General features: G+C 38.9%; 1 protein-coding gene across 2 annotated transcripts in view; it reads right to left on the reverse strand.

Annotated features, from left to right (window-relative positions):
- The window catches only part of LOC137124426 (solute carrier family 45 member 4), a 49,898-nt gene that overhangs the window by 9,420 nt on the left and 19,832 nt on the right, over positions 1-20,646 (reverse strand). For both annotated transcript variants that reach the window (XM_067499359.1, XM_067499348.1), the window contains exon 4: positions 2,949-3,137. In XM_067499359.1, the coding sequence (XP_067355460.1) occupies positions 2,949-3,137 (189 nt within the window). The remainder of the gene's footprint in view (positions 1-2,948; positions 3,138-20,646) is intronic.

Consider the following 20,646-nt stretch of genomic DNA (forward strand, 5'->3'; position numbering starts at 1 on the left):
ATGATCAGTGAGTTAGAACAGCCGGAAAACAGAAATGGGTCATTGCACATATCATGCATGATGTGTGTGACGCCAGTCTCTTAGAGATCAATTTTGTGTGTACATGAATGGGTACGTGTGTGTGCACCCGAGCGAAAGATATCACACGCAGTATGACGCAGCATGACTTTACAAACTGAAATCCATTAACGTCGGGGAAACAAAACATTCATAGAAGGAACAGCAAAGTGTGTATTTCTGTGTGTGCGTATGTGCGGGACAATGGAGCCACGTTACTCACTAGCAGACAGGAAGTGAATTGGGATTGGTGGATAGGGGGAAGCAAACAGGAAGCATTTCCTTGTGAACTGCCTGCTTCTGTGTTCCCATGTCAACACACACACACACACACACACACACACACACACACACACAATACAGGTTGCTACATGTCACCCTGTGTTGTTCACAGTAATTCATAAATGTACACACAACCATGGAAAAGTACTCTTTCCTTTATTCTCTTAATTCTGTCAGATACAAGTGACTGTTTTCCCATGTCAACCCTGCTGGCAAGGTGCTCTCACACTCTCACACACACTGACCTTCAGCAACCTGACTGCCAACCTTTCTGCTGAAGAATGGAGGCAGAAGGCATAGGAGTGAACTGAGTCTGCTGACAGAAAACAGTTCACACAGTGCTTGTTCTTTTTATTTATGACCCACAATTCAGTTCTCTTTGTTCTTTTTTAAAACATTTAAAAAGTCCAAACCACTAATGTTGTACTGTACGTTTGTCACCCATTGGGTGCATATTTAAACTTGGAGACTTTACACTACGAATACGGTTAGCAGCAATAAGCATTTCAATACTATACTACTATAATAACACATAAAAAATTTTAAGATGAAAAACTTGTGTTAAATGAAATATCAATATAGTTATAAATGAAATATAAGCACCATTTTACTGAAATGTAGGTGCTAACAGGCAGCAGTGCATTGACCTAGAAATCAACTAATTATACCAGCAGTGGTTATTCCTTCCAGTCTGCTATTTAAAAGGCATCTCATTATCAGGCAACCACCACAAATAATTAAAGGTGCTTTCTCAGCTACTGATGTATAATGCATTTATCCAATTCACACCATGTGGGCTCATTATTAATCAATTAATAATGTGACCTCTACTAAGGTGATAGCAATTGCATTGAAATGCCCTAACAGACCAAACAGACCCCAGGTTGAAAGTGGTTTGGCAGATTAGATATTGTCAGCATTAAATCAGATTCATAAATGGTCCCAATCGTACAGAGCAAGGCTAAGAAGAAGACTGATGAACTTTAAAGATTTTCACCTTCTGTCGCACTTTGACTGGTTCAGTGTTCTCTCATTGTTTATGGCTCACAGTCTATTGTCTCAGCATTGTGTTACACAAACAGTTTGTGTGCACAGGGAGACTGATGACATAAAGTGGAGTCTATAAACATCTGTTTGTCGCCATTTGTAAATCCAACTAACCGAGTGATATTCCAAACTTTCCAAGCCAGTCGTGTTTATGTGTGTGTGCCCATGTTCACATGTGCAGTGACAACATACTGTAGGGTTAATCAGACTGCTGCTGCACTCATACAGATAGTCTACAGATCAATATCTGTGTTGCATGATTGGCAGTAGTTCAATTAGTTCGACTGGATTGAATGAATATGACCTTTTTAATGACATCTCAGTGATGTAACAAGTTAAAGGTTGGAACAAAGGTTAACAACAGTTTATGTACAAGGTCACAACTCTCAGCATGCGAAGTGTTTGGCCATGATGCTTCAGTGATTCAGTGATGCTTCAAGAAGGAAAGTAACGGTGCCCACACTGTTGTTAGTTTGGGCTTTATTTCCCACACTTACTCTCTGGTGGTTTAGATAACAAGCTTTTGCAGATGGCACTGAGTAAACTCGTTTTTAACAAACATCTAGCTTTAAGGTGCAGATTCCCGACTTTCACACAAATGTTTTACTGCTTCTATTGGCAAAAAAGCCATTTTCTGTGAAAGTCAAGTAGGAATGTCAAGCATTTGCTTGAAAGTGAGGATTTGCTGCTTGTTTTCAACCGTAAATGATCAAATATGTTTTGGTTTTGGACTGTTAGTCAAAAATAAAGTTAGTCTCCAAGTTATAATGGGTGTTTATACTCTAGTTTATCAAATGTAGCAAACAGTAAAAATCTTAATGTGAGGTTTTACTGCTTTTTATGATCTTACACTGTAGTAAATTGAATATTTTGGGCTTTTGGGCTGCTCGTAAAGTACAGTTGGTAGAGTTGGGACAGAACACGTGTTCTAAAGTATCAATAATGGGCAGTTTTCTTTTATACAGTAACGATTGGTTAAAAAATAAAACCGAATATTATGGCTGTAAGTAATGGTTAACTGCGAAAAAGTCAGTAAGTATTCATGTTCATGCAAGACCTGCAATTTCAATATTTAATAATGCTCTAAAACTATCTACATGTAAACCCCCCAAAAGGTAAATGTAACAATATACAACAATAGTAGTATTGTTCCTAACCAATGATGCAGTATTTACCCTGCAGCATTTTATAATAGAACAAATTGTTGTTATACACTATGTTCTCTCTGCTCTGACAACAATAACTGGATGAAAAATACCTGATGATTATTGAGACTACATGAAACTGTAAGGGAATATGTTGCACACGTAATATTAAGCTGGGTAAGCTTCACGTTGTTTGATGATAATTTCCTACAGACATATTTAATAATTAATGTGTCATTGTGTCCAGAGCGATGCAGACATTGGTATTAATTTACATGCAGAAGAATCATCTAAAACTGCTAAACAAAAAAGGGAAAAGCCTCCTTCCTATGTTTGGCCATATATACGTGATTTGTAAAAAGATATCAAAGTTCAAAATGAAATATTATGAAATAAGAATGGGTTTTTAATACTCACCTATGAGCGATCCATTCAGAAAAAGAGCCACTCCAAGCAGGGTTCCTATACATAGAGCCAGGATGAACGGCCTCCTTCTGCCCCATCGCAGTGTGCAGCGGTCGCTGGCTGAGCCGATCAGAGGAGTGAACATAAGGCCAAGAACTGGGCTGAGGAACCATGTCAGACTGTAGTACTGCTCTGGAAGACCTGAAGAAACCCAGACAGAGGCATAGATCTGATTTCCATACAGTACACAGACACAGCTAGAGTGAGACTTCACTCTTCAACCTAAAGAATTTGGGGGATTTTCACCCACATTGAAAAATCAACAAACATTTGAGATTCAAACATTATGTTTTTTGGTCATCCACCAGGGGGTGCAAGTAACATCCTAATTAGAGGAGAAATTCCTACGGTAAAGTTTAAAGATTTTCAGTTGGGCTGAGCCTTTAGGAAAAACTAAGGGTATTTACCTTCCCTGTAGTTGTTTTAGTGAGAGTGATGGTGTTGAAACTACCAAAAAAAATAAACAAATAAATCTAATTCTTTATTGGGAGTTTATTATCACCTTGAGGAAAGTCATATTGAGCTCACAGTTAGGGCATCAGACCATTTATTTCCAGACATATGTAGCAACATCCTTACATTTATTATTATATTAGAGTGTATCAGAATATTCCATGTTCAACGCTGAATCCCAAAACCAGAAGCCTGCACATGCCAGGACATACATGCTCTGTTTACAGCAAATTTTACTATAATCATATTTAAGGTAACAATATTCTGCTGTGACTATATTATTTAATACATATTTCATACAGCATTTAAGTGTATTGCTACATGCTACCAGTGTTGCTACAGTCACAGGTCAAGTGTGCAGACACAAACAGGCTGTGGCTTGCATTGCCACCTCACTTGAACTGTGGCTGTTTTCAACACCTACTGTTAAAACCTGCACAAAGGCGAGATGAGAGGAAGCCAGGGCAACAGCACGCGACAGGTGGATCTACCTCAGGTTTATTGAACGTTTGTGTTAGCACTAACTCTGGATTATCACACTCAGGACTGCGACAACATCATCTCCTATGTGCTGTTTAATACAGAGAAGACGAGCAGGAGAGTTTTTAAGTAACAGATGCATCAGACACAGCACAGACACTGTTTTATCTTCCAGGAATGTGGTGATTATGACCATGTAAATCAATTAAATAAATGTCTTTATGTTGCTTCTTTTGAAAAAATTTCTGTTATTTCTGAAAAGGGATCTTGGCAGAGACTTATTAAAACTTCAGTTTAAAAATTGAACTTGAAATAATACAGTGTATGAGTGTAGATGAGTGTATTATCTTTTTATATCAAATCTTTGTTGAATTTTACTTGTTCCTGAGCCCTTGTTTAATTACGCTGTGCCTGAACTTTCCATCAGTGGGAACCAGGTGAAGATTACAAACACAAACACAAACACACAGGATGACAGGGTCTCAAATAAGAATGTGTCAATGGAAATAGACTTCCACAGGATGCAACCTATCGATGGAAACACACACTGTAGTTGCTGTCAGCACTTTTGCATAATAATCAAACCCATCTCCCACACACCTCATTATTAATAAAACCAGAGATTAATGAGCTCCTCATGACAACTGCTCTCAGAGCAAGAGACACACCATCTGATCACAGTCCCTCATAAACAGAGCAGTTGAGTAAAAGGTGAATCGAACCATCTTTATCAAAGCCATGAGTCAAAGATACAACACAAATCTTCTTACTTAAACAACGAATTGTTTGTCTTTTCTTCGCTTGTGCAAGCGCTGTAAGTTTGCTTTACCTGAAGACAGTTTTCACTGATTTAGCACTTCTTTCCCAAAGGCATGTGGGGAAAAAAAAATAAAAAATTGGCATGTTCTAAAGAGTGTTAATGTATTGACGTTTGGCAATATTGTCCAGACCAAGATCAGATATGGATTGTAGGAAGGCCTATTGTCTTGGCCATTGCACATTATACACAATAAAAAAAATCTATTATTTGTTACTCACAACAGTCTAATGTCACAGTGTGTTAATACAATAAATCAGCACATAATGAAATCAGTAACTCAGTCATCACACACCCATATTATGAATGACAATGCCAGACTACACCCTCAGACACAGACTTGGACACAGAGCCATGACTTCACTGAGCTGCAGACAGAGAAAAGAGGAGGTTGTGACTCCTGCGGAGGCAGACAGTTCTACAGTTTAAGTTTCAGTTTAAGTGAAGTCAGCTGAACTGAAAGTAATTAAATCAGAACTCTATCATTGTCTCGCTGTCAAACTGTTAATGCAGCTCAATCAAAATACACTAAATGGCATTTGGCTGCCACAGTGTCCTTTTTTTGTGCAGAGACAGGAAGAGAGACAGACACTAAAAATATCTACTCTGTCCTATTCTTAAAAATTTGTCTGCTTCCAGTCTGAATGAATGCCAGGCTATTTTGGCTCAAATAATTATGAAATGCTCTGCCAAAAGTTTGGGAAATGCACTTTGAAACTTTATGCTTCGAGCTAAATGTTTATCTAAAAGTCTAGTTGGAAACCAAAGGGTGGCCGCATCCCACAAATTAGTTTCTGAAATTGACAATTTGACATGCAGGTATGTTTAGATAGTGTATGTTGAGGTGCAAGTGTCCATAAAGCACATTTCACATCGTGCCACAGTCAAAACAACCCTTATTGTTCAGGAACTGCACATTTACACATTAAAAAGTGCAGTTTGGAGTTTGATTTAAAAAAAAATATAACTATGATGTTTTAACAAACTACAGAAGAGGATTAAGATATGCCATTGATAACTCGATGCTTAGTGAACAATAGAGACAGAGGGACAGACGAGGCTAAATTGAGAACATTAGGCTCCTCCAAATGCATTTTCATATTACTGAAGAAGACCTCTTTAATGAGACAAACATCACTAATGGGGTGCCATTATATTCAATCATCAAGAGCTAATTTAAAATGTCTCCACCTCTAGTACAGACACTTTAACAGGCCTTTATCAGTGCAGTTAATGTGCACAGCCTGAGGTATGTCCTGTGTATCTGAAGTGTGTCTATCTGTGTACTTTACCTGCTGACTGAGACGGCACATCAACAGCATGGGAGACAATAACGTCAATTGGTCTGCAATTCAAGAAAGATCTTGCATCACTCAGCTGCTATCATGTGAAAACCTCCCTGGTGCAATCATGGTAATTCTCATGTTTCACTCCAGATGTCGAATCACATGTCTTTGGGGGTGGGGGTGGGGGAGTTATTGTCCAGTCTATAGATCTCTCACAGTGAACAACATGATTTACAGTCATCACCATTCAAAAGTGCCAGCTAACAACATCTTAAGTCATAATTCAAATCAAGTATTTTTACCTATGTATTAACTGACTATTGATGGACAGTTCAGGGAGAACTCACACGGTATTATTTCAAAACTATTTCAGCCATAATATATTGCTATCTGCCAGGACTACAGGGTCATGCCATGTACTTACAACGGAACATAGTTTTCATCTTTTTTATTTTCATTCATTAGTCAACAGTAGAAAGACACAAGAAACATTCTTGTTTTTAGGTACATAGGGAACTGTCATACCTTTTCAGTGATCAACATTTGTGTAATCTTTACCATGTTTTTGTCAGCACAATAAACCACATGTGCTTTCTGGGACAAGCTTAAAGCTCCCAGTCATATCATCACATGACCAGCATCCCTCAAACTCCAGCACCCACAAACAGGTTTGGTATAGTCACAGCCTTGTGACATGAAAACTCGTTCGGTGCTCTGACCACTGCATACATTAGGAAAAAATGCTAAATCATTAAATAAATAATGACAGTGTTTAGAATAAAAGTTGCTGTATTGTATTATATGCATCAATCAAGAGGAAGATGTGCTCTAGCCTAGACAATATGTGACTTTGTTCTGGTCACTTCATTTCTCATTTAGGTCACTTCATTTCTGAGCCGGCAGAAATGTATCTCCAGATTTCTCCATCGTCACCAGGTATATCCCATTTTCTTGATGTCTCCCTGGAGACTTATCAGATACACCACAGTGAATAGAAAGCCCACAATCAGTGATATTTGAAGTCATGCCAAACTCCATGCCTCTAAATTGAGCTGGGACTGAGTGGCACTGCTGAATCACACAGGAGTGTAACATTAACTTTACAGCCTCTTAAAACTTCCCAGGCCATGTTCCTGTTGCCCTGTACAACTGTTGACCTCTGTGTTTTTCATGAAGGGGCCATAAACCGGGCTTGACCACTGTCGTCTTTGTGACCCGATCTTGGGAACTCTGTCATAGCAGACACTCCATCACCTTCGCTTCCTGGCTCCTAATATGACTGTGTCATTCACACATGTCTTCCTGTTTTGGGGTTTGTTCAGACTAAGGAAAGCTTTTGTTTCTCTCCATTTGTTTCACATTTATTTTTTCTCCAACCCTTTCAGTCTCTCTCTCTTTCTCCGTCTCTCTCTCACACAGACACACACCTACAGTATGTACAACATGCATTTGTATCCAGGAAAAACAAGATACAAGTAGACAGAGAACACATACAAATACAAAATCCACCAACACAAACACAGTGGCACAGTCATAAAGTGGGAGACAAAGTGGCAGATAGGAATCAGTCTGTCTGTAGGTTTGTCAACATCAAAACAGGAAAACACTCTCTTGTAAATAGTCCCCGCCACCACACACACACACACACACACACCCACCCACACAAATGATACAGAAAAACACCTAGTAAATAAATAGGTCTCTGTTCCCACACATACACACCCAAAGCCATACAGACTCACCTACCAAAAAAAAAAACAAAAAAACAAAAAACAATTCCACAATATTCCACAGCTCCTTTTTCCCACACACTCCTTGTACTGTATGTGCAAACACACACATTCACAGTGAACAATGCTGAGAGAATTGAGACGCAGGAAGTATTTTGGAAAGAGAGAAAAATAAATGAGTGTAGAATGAGACAGGGAGAGACATGAGGTGTGAGAAAGGATTAAGATCAAAGGAAATTCAAAAAGAGAGGACACACTGTGAAAGAGTGAGAGATGGAGGAGGACAGAGGCTGAAAGCCGGAAGGATGGAGATACCAACAGAGTCGCTTGATCGTGGGAAAGAAAAATGTACAATCTGCACCATCATCAAAGCACACATTTTTACTATGCACTCCCCCCCACACACACACAACTCCATTTTTTGTGTGTGACTGCTAGAGTACCAGCTACCCATATACCAAACTCCAGCGTAGACTTTGTGTTTCTCCATGTTGTCCCTGCTTTCAGAAATGCACCAGGAGTAAAACGCTGCTTTAGCTCCAATTGTTTTCTAACCATTAAATCTTAGATTAGACACACTGTACCTCATTTGAACTTGGGGGAAAGTCTTACACAAATATACCAGCAAGGCTATTGTGTTTCTAAAACACTTCAATAAGTGAAAGTGATTCCATGTAGCATTACATGATCCTGATTTTGATGTTGAAGCCAATAGTAAAGGAGCTTCTTAGCCAAAGTCCAACATTACTTTACCCTTCTCTACTGCGTCTGCCTGCAGACTTTAATTCCACTTCAACAAATGACGCTTCTGTTTTGTTTTTCAAAGAGATATTTGCAATTGCTGCATATGAATACTGAGCTCTCATCTTTGCTGCAAATTCTTACAACAGTCCTCTTCTTGTTTCCACAAAACTTGAACAAGGATTACTCTATTTCTGTGTTTTGGCACTTGTATGTTTTGTTTTGAAAAAGCTCCCCGCAGCTACAGTACAGGAAGTTTGGAAGACACTTTTAAAAAGTTGTAGGAAAAGCCTTCTGCATCCCACTGTTGTGTAAAGGATATGGTCGTTCAAATCCCATAAACTACAGACACTGAACTTGGAAAAACACATGGTTGCAGTGCCACTCTAGAAAACACTGTAAACATTAACCGCAATTTCAATGGTAGAACAAGTTTATGTAAAAGTACTGCACACTGCTGGATAACATTTACATATTTGACAGTTGTCTCTTGTCAGTGTAAGGTCTATAATTAAGTGTTAAACCACTTTAAACGTAAATGAGTTCCGCTGCACACTAAGTTTGCAAAGGATTATGACATAAGAGACAAAAAACAAACAAACAAACAAACAAACAAACAAACAGACAAAATAAAACATGGCTCTCAGTCTTTGATGCATATTGTTTTTATTAAAGTCTGGAGGCTTTAAAGACAAATGGCTTATCCATGTTTCTCACTGTCAATCTCACAAAAAGACAAAAACTAACAATAACTGATCTGACCAATGTGTGTGCGTGTGTGTGTATGTGTGCGCACAAGTCTGATAAATTATTCCCCTGTAAAAGAGCTTCATTGTTGTCCATTTTCAGGTGTTTCTGCAACATTCACAGCGTTTTCAAGTCTGACTTATAGGAACAGTTGGGTGCTGTAACCAATCCACCTGGTAATACTGGCTTTTCCTCCAAAGGATGCTTCCTCTTTAAGTGATAAGGGACAAAATCCACAATCTTCCTTATCCGCAAAAGTGTCATAAAATTTATCTGAAGTGAATAAAAGCCTTTAACCTTCAAAAAGGAATAACACTGCATGGTTACCTTATAAAGTTGCAGCATTTTTGGTACAAATGTACTGAATGAAGTAATGAAAACACTAAGTAAAACCTGTTTTCAGTCACACCTACTGCGAACATTTACTTGAATGAGTCACACCATCAGAGTGGGTCACATGTTTATGACTTTCAAGAAAAAGCACTTAATTTTCACTTTTTAACCTTTTCAAAAACGACAGAATGTGGAATTATTCGATCATAGAAAGTAGTTCCTATGAACCAATTTTTGAGTAACATTTTCTAAAGACCACATTGCCAAATGTTCTTATTTAATAAAACTACTTGTTTTTAGTCATTTGAGCTGCCATCCCTTCAATGTGGAGACACCCTTATAGATTTTATCCAAAAAACTATCTTGATTTTAAGTTATTTTAATTACACAGTGGGTACACATTCTTCTATAAAAGCTGTATACTATCACAAATCATCTTTTTTCTAATCGCTCGCCCCATCTCTGAATATGCCCCCATTCATGACCACAGTGTTTTTTTTCTATGTGTCCTCACATCTCCCTCAATCCCTCTATCTTCTCCTTTTCTTCTCAAAGGAGCAACACTTCTATAAACCCCAAGCTAAAAATTAAACAATCAGACTTTTTCCTGAAAAACCAACAAACATATCATTTGTCCTCTTTTTTTTCTATTGCTCCCATTCCCACTCTCCCATAAGCACAAAACAATCCTTTCATATCCTGCTGCTGGCGTGAGAAATCTACAAGAAAAATGACAAGAGTGCCTGAAAAGAGCAAGAGAAATGGTGTGAAAGCGAGAGCAAGGCAGAGGTCATGAAGGGAGAAAGTGGCCAGGAAGGAAAAAGGGTGAGAGCAATAGAATGAGAGAGAGGGAGAGAGTATGAGGAAATGAAAGGAGGAAGCAGGTGTTTTTGAATAAACAAAACGTGATCTGAGTCAGGTGTATTATTCAGAGGGGAAGAAAGGAAAGAAAAGTTTGTGACAGATGGTTGTTGGGAGCAGATTTTAAATAATAACAGTATTTTATTATTGATAAGCATCTGGCTTCGGGTTTTATGCCAACACTGCAGAGGCTTTTGGGGGGGGAGAGCATTCCAACAAAAACACACACAGAGCCATGTCTGTCTCAGAAAAGCTGCTTTTCTTTAGGTTACTGAGCATTTTTCTGCTATTCTCTCCCTATACAAACGACTGCCCCTCAAGCGACTTGACTGTCAAGCTCCTAAAGTTTGCAGACGACACAACTGTTATCGGCTTCATCCGAGATGAGGATGAGACTGCAAAGCAATGCGAGGTTGACCAGATGGTGCTGTGGTGCAGTCAAAACGACCTGGAATTGAACACGCTCAAGACTGTAGAGATGAGACACCTCTTTCCCTCATTATATCCTCCAGGCCTGTGTCAACTGTGAAATGCTTTAAATTTTGGGGGTCCACTATTTCACTTGGCTTGAGGTGGGAGATCAACATCTACTATGCTCAGAAAGACTCAGCACTGGATGCATTTCCTATGACAGCTGAGGAAGTTTGACCTGCCACAAGAGCTGCTTATCCAGTTCTACGTTGCTGTCTACATTGAGTCTGTGCTTTGCTTCTCCATCACAGTTTGCTTTGGCGCAGTCACCAAACAGGACAAGAACAGCCTGTAGCTGAAAGCAAGAACTGCAGTAAGAAACATTGGTGCTCCCCTGCCCACTCTTCAGGACTTGTACACATTGAGAGCCAGGAAACGGGCCATCACAGTCATTAGCAGCTGACCTCATACTTACTGATACATTGCTGCTACCCTTGCTACTGTATACACTGGACACACTTAACCACTACATGCCCACACACACACGTAGACCAGTAATTGTGTTAGAACAGCCAAACACACTGCTCCTGGACCTGCCTTCTTTAGGCTATTCTAATGTTGTCCGTAGTTTCCTTCCCTTGTATGTTATTTGTCATTTTCATGTTGTCTGTATTTTTACTCTTGGACATGTCCTTGAGAGCATACCCAACCATTAAAACCATTATCACATTATAATCATTTCTCTGCCTTTTCAGTGAGCTTTTAACCAGAAAGCAGCACATTGTAAATTATACTGTAGCTCCAAAGAAATAAGCAACTGAGTATAACACAGCTGGAAGATTTCATGCAAACATTTGTTTCTACATATGCTGTACATCTCTAATAAAGAGTAACAACATTATTTTTCATTATAAACAGAGTGAAGAAAACAACGATTGCTTAGCCCAACTTCTCAAATATGATGAAAATATGCTGTTGTTGTTAAATTGAATTATCATCCCCTCCAATAATTCCTGCATTTATTCAGCATTTATTCACTTTATAGTTAAAAAAGTAGCCACAAAAAATCTGTTATCAATTTGCACATTTATTTCTTAATATATTTAGATTTTTTAAAAACCTTTATTAAAACAATAAAACATTAGTTTGTGAAGAGCACAATCATTTTATAGGTAATGTAAATGTCAAACTAACAGCTTTCTAACAAATACAGAACATGCTGCAGATATTTGTGAAACCTGGTGACTCAAACGCTGCTGAAATCACAGCAAATAATAATAAAGATGAATTAAAACATGAATTTAAAAAAGTGAGAAGGACAGAGACAGAAAAAGAAAAGGGCAGAAGAGAAAAGAATGAGTCATAGCGCTTCCCAGCAGCCAGAGATGACAAGAACATCAATCACACAACAAGCATACAAACTGTCTCCAGTACCCAGGCACAAGTGAATCAGCAATCAAGCAAATGCAGACCGAAGGTGCACATGCAGCACAGCCAAGGTCATTATTAAAGTGCCTGTTTGAGACAAATCCTGAGTGATGTGTGGTGACTGTGTAGCACAGCTGACAATAAGAAACTGTGTAGTTAAGTGCAGAAAAAAAACAATTGTAATAAAACTGGAAAACTGTACACCGAATGAGAATTTCAATATGTACTTTGAAATTGAACCTGATCACAACACACACACACACACACACAATCCTATTAATACTGAATGGAAACTGGTTTTAAAGTCATCCAATCAGCTCATATGATATTGTGTAACGTGTGTGCGTTTGTACAAAAAATGAAAAATGCTAACCATCATCACAGTATAAGAGTGGCATTAAAGTTGCATGAAGATGGAATTTGCACGTATGCACAGACACACACAAACACACGCATTTAGTCAACAGAGTTATGTAACACCACTGCAGTAAAGCTGCTACCTCCTACCGTGAGAGTGATACTGAGGAAGAGCGTTACAGAAGCAAGTCTGGCAAAGGTTATTTAAATATACTGTTTTTTGCTTCTACCATCAGCCATTAACATTAATATGAGACCATATGTGACTGACAACAGGGAAGCAGCTCTGCTAATCTGATCGACTCGCCACACACACACGAAATACAATCACTGACAGGCCGTTTCTTTACTAAAGAAGTGATCAATAAAGCTAATCAGCAGGGATCAGTCAGTATTATTATGTAAGCACAAGTACAGTAAACACCTATTTCTGATCTGTTGTCCTGGACAATGGTCACTTCCTTTAGCATTTTACCTCAAGTTGTACTGTTGACAGAATATGCCAGCATCCTGTAAATACATTTCGACTTAAATGACCTCCACCTTAATCATTTTAGCTGGATATGAGACCAATCAGTTTTTGATCCTACCATTTAATGTAAACAAACATCAACAGGAGAGAGCGCAGATGCTTTTCCACACCTCTGTCAAAAAATGTGCAAACACATACACATACGCGCACACGCACAAACTAACCCTGAGCCAGACCAATAATGGCTCGCTGCTATTAGACCTTTGTGTGTGTGTGTGTGTGTGTGTGTGTGTGTGTGTGTGTGTGTGTGTGTGTGTGTGTGTGTGTGTGTGTGTGTGCTAGGTTTTATAGATTTTCTGGTCACTTTGACTGACAGAATTTTGCCGCAGTCCAAATAAGTCTGTATTTTATGTCAAAACCTAATATATAGATATCAAGGTGACAAGAAAGTCATGTTGGTGGTTGTGAGTTATTATTACTCATTGTATTTTTATCCTGTTTAACTGCAACAAAATAAACATTGTAAAACCATTTAGTACTCATTGCCCTTGTTTGAAGAGTTTGCTTCCATCATCACCTCAGAGCTCTGGTGGTAGTTTGTTTTTGATGACTTCACCTATACACACACACAGTTCTGCATTCCTAACATCTTCCACTAATACGACACGCATTCCTAACATTACGCCTGTTGCATGGAAAAACATGTGCACACACATTAAGGGACATAATATGGCTTTGTGTTAAGGACTAAAGTGTCTGCTGACTCTGCATTTACATAACACAAACACACATGAATGCTACCTCTGCCACAGTTTTGATTATAGAAGAACCCTCTTTATTACCCCCTTATAAGTCAAAAACGATATTTTGTGAACTACTGCCATTAATCATCACAAACTTGTGCTGGCATTTGACTTTGTTTTTCACTGCATTAGTATTAGATCCAGAGACCACCCTGCAAAACTGGTTATGTTAGCAAAAATCCCCTCTCTGAAACCCTTTATAGTGATTTTGTGAGTATATGGTGATAAAGTTACTGCAGCGATTATATAAAGCACTATTAATAGGAAGGCTTTAAATAACTGTAGGCTGAATAGACTGGGGGCGGGGGGTTGTCCCTCAGGGGAGATTGGCAGAAGTGTGAAAACGTAGGACAGAACGACAGGAGACTGGGGTTATGAGGTCTTCCAGACTATCAAGAATAAATCCAGAGGCTCCTACGTTGTCTCCACACAGAGAATTTTCTCTGTCCAATGTATAGTATATTTGTCCCCTGATAATCTTTTTTTATTTAACCTGACTCAGTCATACGGTTATTTTAAAGCACATTCTATCCATTTATTCACCTAATCTGTCCTCCAACTACCCATGAGTGACTGGGTCAGATTATGGTGATTAGTCACCATGTGGCATTGAGCCAGTCATTTATATAACCCTGTATTACACTGTCTGCAAGGTCATCTGCTAGATTAGACCAACTAACGTGATGGGATCACTGAATGGATTAGGTTACCTGGGATGCTAGTATAAAGAATGCAAGATCAGGCTGATATACCGCATGTAATTAGCATGGGATGCTTTATTTTGTCACACAATATATTTAAACATGAAGCTAAAAATGTGCATTTGGTATGAAAATTGTATGATCCTAAAGAAATCATCCTAAAAATGGTTCCACTTCCTCCACATGTAAACAACTCTGTCATATTTAACAAATGAAAAACTGCAGTTAAAGTTTTCTTGTTCTACAGAGCTTGCGGATGCTTATGTATGCGCATGGCAAGAATTGCATTTACTTTATTTATTAGTAATGAGGACATTCTTCTTTTGAAAATTGTAGCCTGCATGTTGCATATCTGGTTAAGTGGGCCAAAGGTTTGCTACACAGACATACAGTGCATCCAGGAAGTATTCACAACTTGTTTTTTTACATTTTGTTATGTTACAGCCTTATTCCAAAATTATTTTCTTCAAAATTCTACAAACGACACCTCATAATGACAACGTGAAAGAAGTGAAATCTTTAAAAATGTATTTAAAAAAATTAAGTAAATAAATTAAAAAAAATCCCCTGTACATTATATTCACAGCCTTTACTTAATACTTTGGTAAAGCAGAGTTGGCACCGATTACAGCCTCAAGTCTTATGGCTAGAAAGACACATAACAGGCCCTCTTGTTGACTTCAACAGAAACATTGTTCATCTCTCAGTTTTGCTGTATATTAACGGAGTATGGTAAATCCAAAAGCTGTGGCCTTTAGTAAAGGGAATCAAATGAAATAAAGGTCAAGACACCAATACAGTGAGCTGAGGCTTTCACAAAACCTGAATGAACAGAGGGACATTTCCTGTTGAATTGTTGTAATCACCTTTAAGACAACGAGGCATCCAAAGGAGGATAACAAAGTTACAGAGTCACCCAGCCCAGAGCAGGTCAGGGTAGAACACGTTGGAGGCATAGCTCTGCTGTACACAAACACAGCAAATAAACGGATTAAGAATTAAGATTAATTATGAAAAAGCCCCTTGGGGTCACCGTCAGACTCTGCTGTTCCTGCTGTTAGCCAACCAGACTAATGTGGCCCGAGGTGACAAAGTAACCAGGAAATATCTGGACTTTCTCTCACAGATTGAAATGAATGCAGGCAAACTTTTGCGAAACAAATTATACAAGTTTCACCAAATTCTTTGACTGCACTCCTAATGTGACCTCATATGCAGAAAAATCTCCATCTTACCAAGTAATTACTGAGCCCTCAGATTCTTCAAAAGAATGAAAGAAACTGCCAGTGTTGCAAAACCACATTTATAATGCAAATCAACTTGTTCCAAATGATTGTAGGAAATTGTGTCAACATCTTAGAGAGAACACAAAGCAGTCTGCAGCTACACAGCCCCATAGTCAGCAAATAAAATACGCTGTGTGCAGAGGGTGTAGAAGTACACAAACTCATAACCCAAGTAAAAGGTGCAAGTATGGGCATTAAAAGGTACAGAGCAGATTATTTTTACTCTACGTAAAGTATAAAACTAAAATAATGTATTTTAAAGAACGCTAATTATGGTATTTATGCAATAATTAATACAGAATTAGCATAAATTATGTATTGGCAAAGGTTAAGCTGTTTTTAACCAGTTTTTGTGCTGACAGCTGGTCACTTCAGGTGGTATTAATGTTGTGGCTGCTCAGTGTACTGTTTGCAACAAAATTAATTCCTCTCAAAAACAAATTTGAATATCTCAGAACACTGAAATTAATTGAAAAGATGATTTTTGCAGAGTCATTAAAACATTAAATAGATTTAATTTAACGTTTCAGTGGTAACCTGCTCTGACTGTTTACCTTCACATCACTCATTACCTCCCAGCCCTAATTTCTGCATAAGTAAATGTACTTGTGTTAATTCATCTGATTCTGCAGTACTACCTGGTGTCTGCAGTCATTTCACTCCCATACAGAGACTCCCTGTCAGATAGAATCCCTAATCTGAGACTTCCAAATGTTCCCTTTATTTCTGGAGTTTATCCCACTGCTCCTGCTCTTCACATGGAACTGTTAAAACTGAAGTGGTCAGTTCAGAAGGTTTTGTTGCCAGGACTTACGTCTTCTGATTTACCTTCAGAGAGTGTCATGATGCTTTAACAGCTTTTCTCTGTGTCACTTTGAGCTCAGTTCTGAGAAAGCTTGTTATGTAATGTAACACTGTCTGAACCAAAAAGAACATGTTGCCTGCTCTTATCACCTCCTCTATTCCTCCTTGTTCCCCTTCTCCTTTTAAAGGCTTCCTTTTTTCCTTTTGCCCTCCATTTACTCAATTTTTCTCTCCATTATCTCCCCTAATTCCTTTGACTCAATGTCTCTCTCACTCTTATCTCACTGATGGCTGCATAAAGTCATTAGGTGATGCTTTTACTCGGGGCAGTAAATGTAGAAAACAGGGAGGATAAATCACAGCCACTGCTCAGTAAAATCTACACAAAGTGCACTTGAGTTGCCTGTGTGGCAACAGCCGTAAACTGCCCCGAGCATTTTCTTATTATAATTGAATAGTTCCTGCATGAAAACACCATTTTCTGCCCAAACTATATGAGAACTGATTTTTTTGTTACATTAGATTCCAGCATTTTTCTTTTTTGTTTATTTTACTGGTTTAGAGTTGGGAGTTTGGTTAGAAAAAGGTGAAACTTAAATGCATTAATTTGTATTAGCACTGTTAGGATATGGTGTAGTAGGAAACCAAGATGCAGCACTCACTCAGGCACCTTAGAGGCTTTTGGTTGTTAGTTATTCAAAGAGCTTCCTGTTTAGTAATCTTTTAATGTCTGAATGTTGCATAAAATCATAATATTGTTGTCAAAGGCCAGAAGAAACCTTTCATCTTAAGCAGAGATCAGAGACAGACTTTAGCCTGTGGATCAAAAAATACAAATTATCCTGACTGTACCCATTTGCCTCTAGCTTTTATCCAAATTACACCTTAAAGAAGAAAAGATGAAGTTGCTTTGGGTTGTTCATAACCTGACACTTAAAGATGCAAGTCTGATCAATTGTTCCTTTGGGCAACATTATTAGAAAACCCAGTTATATCTATCTATAGAACCAGATGGAAAAAAAAAATTAATAAAAAAAAAAAAATCAATTATTTAAACACTAAGCATGCCTACAAGACATAAAGGCCTGGATGTCCTATTTTTTGTCCCATTTCTAAACTCAGACAAAACTGAAGTCATAGCATTTGGGCCTAAAATCTCAGAAATATGCTGTCCAACCATATCGTTACTCTCAATGCCATAACTGTGGCCTCCAGTACGACTGCAAGGAACCTTTTATTGTTGACCAGGATTTGTCTCTAGAACAGCCTTCTTCCACATACAGAACATTGCCAAATTGGCAATCTATATGAATAAAGTTAAATTGAATTGAATTACAAATATGAAACAACAAAATAAATATGAAACCGGTTACCTCAGTCGCGCCAGAGCAGACGCTGAATTTTCCTGCTTTTATGTTACGTCATTTGCATATGTTGTCTACATGCAGGGAATGACCTGCATATTGCTATTTACTATAGTATGTCCAGCTGCTGGAAATACCTGTTCTGCTGGGAATGATGTCCCTGGGGTGCACAAGCAAAGCTTTATCAGTCCAGAAATACATTCACTCCCAATGTTAAAATGCCCAGGGTTGTGTTTCTATAATGTAGGTAGCAAAAGCCCATTCCTTACACTTAATGGATGGAAATCATATGGAGATTTGATCTATTTCAAATCTTTGACGAAGACATTGTAGCCCCAATAAGGAATCGTAGGTAACACCTATTTAAAATGGTGATAGAATTTACATTTTGGTGATTCTGAAGTCTGGAACAAGGCTAAAAGTGGAACGGACAAAAACTCAAAAGTGTTTTCTTGCTTCTTTTTGCTACTAAGAAAAGACAAAATATCGGATGGTAAACTCTGACGTGAACTGTGTGACTGGCATGCCAACAACAGCAAACCCATAAAAAGGAACATATTTGGTCCATGTTGAAAAGGTAATTATAAACTGACTAAGTACATGTCTGTGCCTGTAGGGGGGAAGCCTGCATCCTCACATAAGTGACTGCTGCCAGGAGCTTGTTTGCAGAACTATGCATGCTCTGCACACAAGACCTTGTAAGGCAGAGGTTTCTTATACTTTCTCTGGGTTGTGTAAATATGGGCTCCTTGACCAAACGGTGCCTTCCCAACACACACAGATGCATATGCTTTGTCTTTCACTGACCCCAGTGTTGTAGGGTCACACACAAACACGTTTCACTCAGGGCGAACCAACCAGTCAGCTTACCAGCTCTCTAGCTAATTCCAGCAGCTACAGTCAATCACCAGCAGCGATGGAGCCTTAACCGCATAGAAGGGGGTTGATAATTGTTATTCCCAAAAGTTGGGCGAGAGAGAGAGAGAGAGACAGAGAGAGAGAGAGACAGAGAGACAGAGAGACAGAGAGAGACAGAGAGACAGAGACAGAGACACAGAGATAGAGACAGAGAGACAGAGACAGAGAGACAGAGACAGAGACAGAGAGACAGAGACAGAGACAGAGACAGAGACAGAGAGAGAGAGAGAGAGTGCACAAACCACCTTTTGTGTGATAGCTGACAGTGACTGGGGTGTGGGTGCAGCTCGGTGGGACTTGAAGATGTACATTTAAATTTAAGTCTGTTTTTTTTCCGTCAGTTAAAAAGGTCAAACTGAAAGGCAGCCAGTTAACCTGACACAAAAAGGACCATCTTTACTGGATTAACTCCTTATAAGTAATGAACCTCCGCTAGACACAAACATCACCTCTTGGTTTCCTTTAGTTGTATTTCAGCTGACTAATCTGTGGCAGCTGCACCTCCCTGCAGTTCCAAAATCTACTAAGAGGGGCTCAGACATATTGTGATCTAAAAAAAAAAAAAAAAAAAAAAAATAGGATTCAGAAAAACCAGGGCTATAATTAGAACCAAAAAAAAAGGCATGCATCAACTCCCTGTGGTTTGATACCACCACAGTAAGACTGTTTTAATATGGCTTTTATTTTATTTATGGCTGATCAAGGCCCCTGCTGCTACAACATATTATTAGATTACAGATTTAGACCGTGACACCGAATTAAGATGTAATGTTTTTAACTTTCCTGATGTGGCATTATCACTTTGAAACAACTGAAAGAAAGACTTTAAAGCCTGTTTCCATGTAGTGGTTCATCCTTGATGAGCAAGCCAGGAGTCACAATGGCCACAGAGGGACCTGCCGCCCATGTTGTCTACGTTATGTAAGCTTGGAGATCACACTACGTCACAGAGAGGGAAGGAGAGATTTAGAGAGAAAAAGAAGAAAGAAAGAGAGGGGTTGCATGGGAAGTGACTTTGAAATATAAATAGGGTTACAGCTGCTTCAGCTATTTTCCCTTCCTCTTTCTCCCTCTCACGTTTTTTCCCCTTCATCCAGTCGTTCTTTCAGTCCTAACACCATCTCTGTCTCCTCTGAGGGCTCCAGTGGAGTCCAGACAAAGTTGGATTAGCTGTTTTCTCCAAGTCTCTCAAAAAGAACACCGGGTACATCCACCGCAACTGGAGGCTGGTCTGAGAGTGAGTGTGTCCGTGTATGTGTTTGCATGTATGTGTGTGTGTGTGTGTGTGTGCGCGCGCGCGCGCGTGTGTGCGTGTGTGCTGCGAGTCAAAATAAGCGTCAGCTAAGCTTCTGGCAGATCCACTGAAAGTCCATTTGAACAAGGTGAATGGAAGGTGGACTACATGCATAAATATTTTAGCTGCCAAGGTGTCTTCTTAAATGCTAGAACAACATCAGGATAAACAACTAGACCTGCTCACCAACTACTCCTGCTTTTTCTTTGAATATTTGTTATTCTATTCAAAAAAGGAGGTAGTATTCTGATGCCAAATCAAAATCCTCATATTCTGGCTTATCATTTACATTTGCGCAGTCTTCATCAACGAGGTGCTTGCAGGTTTTTGACTGGAGGCTTTGCAGCATGTATGTTTTATTTTC

The sequence above is a fragment of the Channa argus genome, chromosome 1 (assembly GCF_033026475.1).
Source record: "Channa argus isolate prfri chromosome 1, Channa argus male v1.0, whole genome shotgun sequence".
NCBI classification, from domain to species: Eukaryota; Metazoa; Chordata; class Actinopteri; order Anabantiformes; family Channidae; genus Channa; species Channa argus.